This window comes from Pyrus communis, chromosome 15 (genome assembly GCF_963583255.1).
Source record: "Pyrus communis chromosome 15, drPyrComm1.1, whole genome shotgun sequence".
Taxonomy (NCBI): domain Eukaryota; kingdom Viridiplantae; phylum Streptophyta; class Magnoliopsida; order Rosales; family Rosaceae; genus Pyrus; species Pyrus communis.
Genome location: NC_084817.1, coordinates 15,628,279 through 15,637,382, shown reverse-complemented (window position 1 = coordinate 15,637,382; position 9,104 = coordinate 15,628,279). Strand labels below are relative to the sequence as shown.

The 9,104-nt window shown below is 40.0% G+C and overlaps 1 protein-coding gene across 2 annotated transcripts; it reads right to left on the bottom strand.

Annotated features, from left to right (window-relative positions):
- Positions 1-1,724: 1,724 nt before the first annotated feature.
- Positions 1,725-7,805, bottom strand: LOC137718266 (protein ROLLING AND ERECT LEAF 2-like). Of its 2 annotated transcripts, XM_068457786.1 has the most exons (5): positions 7,556-7,805; positions 5,738-7,296; positions 4,386-4,600; positions 3,816-4,039; positions 1,725-3,180 (listed from the first exon to the last, which is right to left on the bottom strand). In XM_068457786.1, the coding sequence occupies exons 2-5, from the start codon at positions 7,125-7,127 to the stop codon at positions 2,385-2,387; spliced, it is 2,625 nt and encodes an 874-aa protein (XP_068313887.1). In that variant the 5' UTR covers positions 7,128-7,296; positions 7,556-7,805; the 3' UTR covers positions 1,725-2,384. The 2 variants fall into 2 exon arrangements, with proteins under 2 accessions (XP_068313887.1, XP_068313886.1); XM_068457785.1 differs by lacking the exon at positions 7,556-7,805 and having other exon boundaries at positions 5,738-7,529.
- Between the last annotated feature and the right edge of the window lie 1,299 nt (positions 7,806-9,104).

Here is a 9,104-nt window from a genome sequence, read left to right as displayed (position 1 = left end):
TGGCACCACATACTATAGTTAGAGCTTCAACATGCATACTTTCAAATGAAATAAAAGCTAAGTATCTTGTCAACATGACTAAACAAATACACAAATATCCTCAAGCATATTCATTCAACTATGCCCAAGCCATGGGTCATATCCAAAAAAGGATTCATTCAAACATAGCCAAGCATTCATAAACAATAATGCAAACACTTAGCACTTGGCATCAAAATAAGCGGTGCAATATCACAAGCATTGATAGGAGCATATTTATGCGATTTTATTAGCTTGTTTCTTTGCATTTATTTAGTTAGTTTCTATTTATTATAGTAAATATAGAGAAATAAATAGAAGTGTGTCGCAGCTTTGCAAGCAAGGAAGAAGAGCTTGGAGCCATGCCTGCCATTCAAGACCTTTGGATTGCTAGAGCGTTTTTTAGGTGTATTCTATCCTTAGTTTTAGTTCAATGTTTATTTTAATTTGGTTTTCAATTATGATGAACATGTGGAACTAATTTCGTTTTAGCTAGAGGTGAATTCAAAGCCATGAACATATATGTGATATGAATTGATTACATCGAGTTATTGTTTCATAAATCATGAATGCAATTTACTTATTTGTTTGATTGATAACTTATTCTTGTGTGTTGATTAAGGGGGCCCACTTACTTTGCATGCATGAATTTGATGCTAAAATATAAGGGAATTTCAACTAATCGTTATGAACTTATATTCACAAGTAGTAAAAGTCACTAGTCATGATTGCGTTAAGTAAATTCTTGGCAAGAGTATCATGCAGTTCATAGTTACAAATGTCATGTTAATGCTTATGATTTTCATAGAACTTAATGATCTTTGATATGTATCTCTATCATGTTGTTCATATAGGGAACTTGATAAGAATAATTTGATTGCGTCGTTGAGTCCAATTCAATGAAATTAGGAAAATCTAAAAGTTAATTAGTGTTGTTCACGATTAATTTGGGGCATTGTCATTCATGGTTTATAGGAATAATAACTGGAAATCCATTTGTATGCATATGGTTCATGTGTGGATAAGAATCCTCTAGCTAGTCTTTCACCCCTTAAGTCACCTTAATTTCGTGCAACCTTTACTTAGTCTAGTTTTAAGTCACTTTTCGTCCAAACAAACCCCCTTTTCATGTTTTGAGTCAATATAGTTAGATTTTCGTCCAAATAACCCCTTAGTGCTTGTTTTGAGTCTAGCTAGCCTTTCACCCCTTAAGTCACCTTAATTTCGTGCAACCTTTACTTAGTTCTGCAACTTACTAGTTTTAAGTCAATTTTCATCCAAACAAACCCCCTTTTTATGTTTTGAGTCAATTTAGTTAGATTTTCGTCCAATTAACCCCTTAATGCTTGTTTTGAGTTATTTGAGTCAGTTTAGCTAGTTTTGATTTGATTTTACGTATACATATTAGAAGAAAACGTACGATGTTTTGACGCTTTTCCATTCAAACGCATCACTGCATGCTGCTACACTTTTCTATTGTTCTCTTCTTATTTTCCTTGTATGAAAAGTCTTCAACAGCAGCTAGGCCTAGAGGAAAATTATGAGCTTTACAGTCAAACGGAGGCGTGAATGAAAGATGCCAGCAGAATGATCGGCCGGACAGAGGCTGGAGATGCTTCCTTCCCACCGCATCCCTGCATTACTTTGTTAAGGTCAGTTGTCCATGCTCGCGTGAGAAACTTCTGACGATGTTGGCCCCGCATACATCAATTCTAACCATTTGAATTAATGATAACAACCAAGAATGGACAGTACATGAAAAGACAAACCATTTTGGTAATGGAATAGCTCATTCAAAAAATTTCAGTTTCTCTAATAAGTTGACATCCCACACATTGCAACAGGCAAATATCTCCACCACCTAAAAACCAGTAAAATCCAATAAATGAATTTCTGTACAAATTTGCCATCTGTTAAAAGGGGTTGTGCAGAACCAGATATCAAGCCAAGGAGAAATTCTTGGCTTCAGCCGTGGACCGTCACATGTCGGGCCGCACACTCAGAACGGAACGCCGTGTAGTACGGTCCTCACGTCAATCTATGTGCGGTGGTGAGATAAGTGATGGAGTAAATCCGCCGAACCAAAGAATTTCTCCAAAGTCAAACCCAAGGGATCAACTGTACTCTGTCTATCAACCTTTTGAAGGCAAATCTAATAACCCCCTTTTTCTTTTTCTTTTTCTTTTTTCTAAACTCCTTCTCAAAGATCTCTGTCATGCCTAAAGTTTCATATAGTTCGCTTCGTCTTCTCTGCTAACCTACCATTTCTAAGTGTATGCGATCTCAATGAACGACTGTACATATACAAAAGGGCTCTAGCCACTTCACACATCGCGCTTCCAACTTGTATAAATAGTCTTACTTCGCTATGAGCCTCCGGCATCTTCAAGTCTGACTTGCTCGTGAACTTTCAGAGCCTCTGAAGTGAAACTACTTAAAGTTTCGAAAATTGGGACCAAACCACCTTGCAAACTATTGGAAGCTGCGTGATTAACCAATTCGATGGCCTCCTTATGCCTCGCTCTCTCCTCGGCTAATCTCTTCTTCATTGAATCCAAATCCACCTTCAGATCATCCAGTGGTAAAACTCCACTATCGGAAGGTGACTTTGACAGAGCGGCTTTGTCTGTTGATGCATCATGGTCATGGTCTCTTTTCAACCTCTCCATATGCAATTTTCTAAGCTGGCTCTCCAAATTCTTGGAGACGTACTCAGCTTTGATCCTTTGACGTTGCTCCTCATCCTGCCTTTCCCATAACTGGTGTAAGGTTGAAGCAAAATCATGCATCGCATCTGCCACCCCCTTTTCAGAAATTCTTTCCATAGCTTGGCACCAATCATTACAAACTACAAAAATGGGTGGAGCTCCCATCCGGCTTGGGGAGAAAGGGGCAACTCCATCAGGCGTTTCTTCAGGTTCCTGGTTAATGCACCTTGAAAGCCACCCATTTAAGGACTCCACATAGGACTTTTGGGTGTTAACCCAATTGTTAAAGGATGTGCACCAGCTCAAAAGCTCCATTTCAAGTTCAAGAGTAGCTTTCAAATCAGAATCTCTTCGAAGGCCAGCACTCACCTTAAGAGATCGAATTTTGCTCTCCATAATAGCTTGGAACTGTTTCTGGTGGCATTTGAGCATGGATTTCCACATTCTTATCAATCTGCAGATAAAATGCAAATCCTAATATTAACAGAAGACACTCGATAAGTTAAGAAATAACCTTTTAGAAAATCAGAAAATTAAAGTATAAATTCAGGTCCCTTCAAGCATCAGATACATCACCAGTGAGTAACCTATGTTTGGCAGGAGGGGGGAAAAGCTAATGGAAAAAGAAATGTAAAAGGGTTAGGATTCCCATAAGCACTGTAGAGGGTAAGGTAAGCATCTTACATACAAGTTCCGGAATTATACTCTTTACAGTCACGGTTTTTATTCCCTACCAAAATTGTCACCAAAAGTCTCAATGGATCATGCACGGGGGAAAGTGATCTGATGGAAATCAAATGATAATCATCACCATTGAGCAGGTGCGGGGTTCATTACGAACCACTACCAACTTATTGAGTTATCTATTGGGAAATTAATCTCTTAAGACTACCACCTCATAAGCTCATATATACAGGTTCTATACGTATAGAAAAATAAAAATAAAAAGCAATAAATTGTAAGGAAAAAAAAAAAGGCAGGACATAATTCAGACTATAATTCATCCGAAAGTAACAATGAACCAATGCTAATATTGTTGTGACCCAAAGTGATAAGCTTTTGCTAAAAGAATTTCAAGAGATTTGTTACCCATGAATCAATTCTGCAACTTGGGGAAGCAATTCTTCATCCCTCAGCTTATGTATCCTCCTCGATATGGTATCAACAGCTCTGATACAAACATTAATTTTTGTTAGCAACTTCCGTACAGAAGCCTGGGTGGCATCAATCTTAGCAGACTCAGCTCCATGATAATCTAGTTTTTCCAATTTCTTGCACTTCTTTTCATAGTCAACCCGTAGCTTTTCTTCGTCCTAAAATTAGTGCAACACGAATAAAATATTAGATGGATGTCAACAGGAGCAAGCTCCAAGCCACTTGAAGAACATAAAAAGCGATGATTGACACATCAAATTGAAGCTAGTAAAGAGAACAAAAAAAAACCTCAAATAACACCGTAAAATTTGAGTGCAATATAGAAATTTAGGTCCTTCAATGAGTGCAAGTGCATGGTAGTTGTTAAATCAGAGAGTATGAAATAGTTATTGCAACCTGCTGCAATGAAAGGATTTGGTGACTATCTGAGACTATCAAGGATTTTAAGTATCATCATAGTAGAAATTATAAGTTGCATGACATCCGTGATTTTGATTCTCTTACCTTGACTTCCTTGTACAATTTTTTCTCCCATGCATATAGTTTCTCCAAAGTTGATGAGAGGTTTCCAGGCTTCTTGTTGAAATCTTTTCCAGGTTCTCCCTGGTAAGCGTTTGCCATTTTAACGGTCTTAGAGTTTAATCTTACTGGGGGCATGGATGACGGGGGTGAAGAAAGCAGGGAAGGTGCTACAAGGTAAAGAATCCTCGAGAAGACAACTGCATAGACATGCATAAGTTTTAATGAAACACCAACAATAATGCTTCTTCATAGAGATCCCAATAAAAAATATTAGACTAGCAGAATTTGCCTATCAATCCCACATGCAATCTACAGTCGAAACAGTGAGATTTATATTTTTTTCAAAACATTCAGGTGTAACTTGGACCTTTAACATTTTGGTCATATGCAGTATGATGAAGCTTTGCATTGTATAAAGGAATCCGCAGCAGAGTAATTATCAAACCAAATTCAAGCATGAGAGTGTATCTCTGATAAAATTTTAATCAGTCAGACCACCATATTATATAGTCACCACAGGTCCTGCAGATAGATCCTCCCGAAACATATATTTCACACCTATCTCTAAAAAAATTAATTAATAACATGCTGGTTTGTAATTTGTAAACATGAACAAGGGAGGGTCTATTACCTTTTGTCAATATCAAGACTTGGACAAGTTCAAATACGAAGCCATATCTAATACTTAACAACCGCGTACAAGGAGAAACGAAATGCAAGAAAAAGTAAAGCAATATTATGTCCACATTGCTCAACAAGGGTCCAGAGATTCTAACATTTGGAGTTGGATAATGTTAGGGAGACTATAAACTAAATGACATGGAAGTTGATGATTGGATTATTGCTTTTAAGTGTTGATTAATGTGTTTATTTCTTATTGGTGACACATCAATTAGTTTGCAAGTTTAGTTTACCTAGCATTACTTATTGGATTTATATAGCAAAAAAAATATACGGTAGAATTTTTTTTTTTTCTAAAATCATCTTTTTAATTATGCAAACTGTATTCAGTATTCGTAATAAAATCCTAATCTCTCATCTAATCACGAGACATAGTTCGTGCAAGTCTATACGGCACAACACTTAAGTATTTTAGGCTAGGCTACTTGGGTCGATAAGTATGCATTTTAGTTCAGAGAAAAGTAAGCCCTAGTTACACTGGAACTGGGATGTAATGCATAGACAGCGCGCGTATAGCTTTAGATTCGCAACAACAGAAACGAAACTTTCATCACTTAAATGCGGTCGAACAAGATGGTGGAAGCAGTCTACTGAATAAGGATATGTATGATAAAGTACCAAGAGTCCAAGACAACTAGGCATTAGAGTCCTACCTTTAAGTGCAGCAGCTCTACGCTGATAAGGCAACTTGCCCACCTCAAGCAGCATGGCAACTTCTTTCCCATAACTAGAGGCTGTCTCGAACTCATCCCTGATTTCCTTCACAACCTCCTGAAGGTCCCTTGTACCGTGGACTGACAATGTAGTTAAGCTACTCCCTTTTGAAGATCCAACATCATGCGCCGATGCAGCTTCAATCTCAACCTCAAACTCAAAACTCACCCTCTTTTTCTTCACATACTCCTCTTCGGAGTTTCTCGATCCATTTGTATCTGGACTGCTCTTTATCTCCTTCCCATGGACAGAATGGGAACTCTCACTGCTATGCAATGGCACTGTCCCTGAACTCTCCTCACTGCTTGGCTGCTTCAATGGCACAGCCCTTGAAGTCCCTTCACCCAAATTTCGATTCCTATTCCTATTCGCATTACCATCCGCATTCACCCTCCGCTTCTCCTTGTGAACCTCTTTCAACACTTCCTGCTCTGTCTCATCCTCCAAATCGGGAATCCCCTCTCTCTCCCTCACCTCCTTCGAGTCCGGACTGCTCGTCGTGGACCCGTGCCCGTATCTAGCCTTCCGATAGTAACCTGGGTAACCACTATTATCAAAAGTATCAAACACATTCAGGAAATCCCAAGTCGAGACCCTTGGAGGCGAAGGCGTTGCAGGTGGAGGACCGGCTGGTGGTGGTGGGCTTGGCTGCCGTCGATTGTACGGATTCTCACTATTCGCCGGTGACCCCATCGGGTACCCGAAAAATCCACCACCGCCATACGGCTGAAAACCCGAATAACCCGGATAGGAATCCGGATAAGGACCATTTTGGGTCGGATATCTCTCCGGCTCTTCATAAAACACCGTCTGCATCGGCGTCTCCGTCCTTCTCATATAATACACATGTGAATTCGGAGGGTAACGATAGGAAGAAGAAGAGGATACCTCTTGCTCCGGGCTGTCCTCGATGTTAATGTGACCCGACGATGAGTCAAACTCGGATTCTGACTCGGACCCAGACGACAAATGTATGTGAGCGTCGTCATTGTCGTCCGCTTTCAGCGAATCAGCGGAAACAGAGTGCGGAATCGATGTAGACAAGTGGTTTGTATGGGGTTTCCTCTTCCTGGGCTTGCCTTCGTCGGAGGGCAACGTGAGAACCGGAGATCCCGGCGGCGAGGACGACTCGCCAGCGCCGGATACAATGAGGTCTTCGTCGACGAACTTGCAGAGGGCGTCGCCGATGTGCTGGAGGGAGTGGAAATAGGAGAAGTGGGCTGCGGCGAGAGCGTAGCGCTGGTCCGACGCCGTTTTGATATGGTCCTTTCTCTCCCTGCAAAGCATGACTAGCGGCAAGTTGTCGACCTTGGAGCCACCGCAGCCCATATCATCCGGCAAAAAACCCCTGGAGAATGCCCAAAATGACGAGCCAATGCCACTGAGCGCCACCGCCACCAACCCTGCGCTTAACGGACTCGTTCCTCCTCATGGCGTTGTCCATGCCTGCCCGTACAAACGAAGCATCGTGAACAACCACCGGAGATCCGAATACGACCTAACCGGGTCACAGAGACAGCGAAAGCAAAATCGGATTCAGACCCAGATCAAAATTCGAGATTTAAATGGAAGCCCAAGAGCAGAAACTAGAAAGTGGGCACCTACTGACTGAGCAAACACATGCATTCACACACGTAAACAGACTTAAAGGTACAGAAATATAATAAATGCGATCAAATTATAGAGAGAGAAAGAGAGAGAGAGGGAAGTGAGATATGGTGCATGAAAATAAGTGGCTAGGGGGAAGCAAATCCGACCGTTGAGACCGGTGGGGATGTGTAAGGACTGTCCATGCGAGGAGGGGACAGGCTCAGAGAGATAAGTCTCTCTCTCTCCTCTCTCAGAGTTAGAGAGAGAGAAAGGAGCAGGCAGGCAGTAGATACAAGGAGATATTTTAATTTAATTTTTGTAAAATATGGATTTTATCAATTCAAATTGACATGTTAAAAAACAAAATTGGCAAGGAAATGCGTGAGATGGGAGGTGTGCGAAGAACAGAGGGGTGAGGGGGGACGTGGGTGCTGCCGCTTCTCGTTTTGTTTTGGAAGTTTGGCGTTTTCTTTATTCTGGAATTCAGATTTTGATGAGAGAGACGGGAGAGAGGAGAGAGAAGGTCTCTGAAAGGAAAATAAATTTTAGACAACGGGGGAGGGAAAGGTGGAACCCGCCACACTGGAAACAAAGCGGGTATTTACTATTTTTCCTTTTTTTTCTTTCTTGGCAACAAAAATTATTTTTATTTTTCTGTGAATAAAATTAAATGATATGAAAGGTTATAATTTGATCATTCATTAACAAACGTGTTCATTTATATTAATGACATATTATTTAGTTAATAAATTTAATTCCTCTTGTGTTACCATTTTTTTTTACTAATTCCATTTTTTTTAAAGTAGATTTTATCGTTTTACAACTCCTGGTTCTAAACTTTTGCTAAACCTTTCTTATTAGTAGGGGTGGTTCGGTATGGGATCCCATACCGAAACCCTTGTCCCGATTCCCAAACCGAAATTTTTGGGAATCCCAAATTCAATACCAATCCCAAACCAAATTTTCGGGAATCCCAATTTTCGGGAATCCCGAAATAATTTCGGGATTTCGGGACAAATCGGGAATCCCGAAATGTTTTTGGGCTTTTGGACTAAAATTTGACATATTATGTTTTTAGGCTAAAATTTGACATATTATGTTTTTGGGCTAAAATTAAGTTTCAATCTACCCACTACCCATTTGTGCACAAAGTTTCAATAATAACAAAGTTTCAATTTGCCCACTACACATGCATCATGCATGCAATAAAAATAAATTATGTACCAAACCCAAAACCAAAAATAATAGTTACAAGCCAAGGTTTTAAAATAAATAAAGTAACAAAGTCAAAAGCAAAAATAATAGTTACAAGCCAAGGTTTTAAAATAAATAAAGTAACAAACCCAAAAGCTAAAAAGCAAAGCTTAAAGTCTATAAATATTGTTGGCCTCTTCGGCCCCTTCGTCCCCTTGATCTTGTTGATGCTTGTGGTTGCTCCCTTCTTGTTGGTACTTGTACTCTTCCCCTTGATGTTGATGGTTGAGCCCTTCCTCTTGCAATGGGTGGTCGTGGAGGTAGTGATTGATTTTGACGTTGTTGAACTTCAACTTGGAGTGGTCGAGGAGGTGGAGGTGGCATTTCATTTTCTTGTGTTGTATTCTCCTCACCTCCCAAATTAGTCGTGCCTAAAATAATCATTATGCAAATAATCTTAAGGTGAGGGAGTGCCTAGTTGAAGGGTACCACTAGGTTGGGTTTGTTTTCGTTTTCCTAATA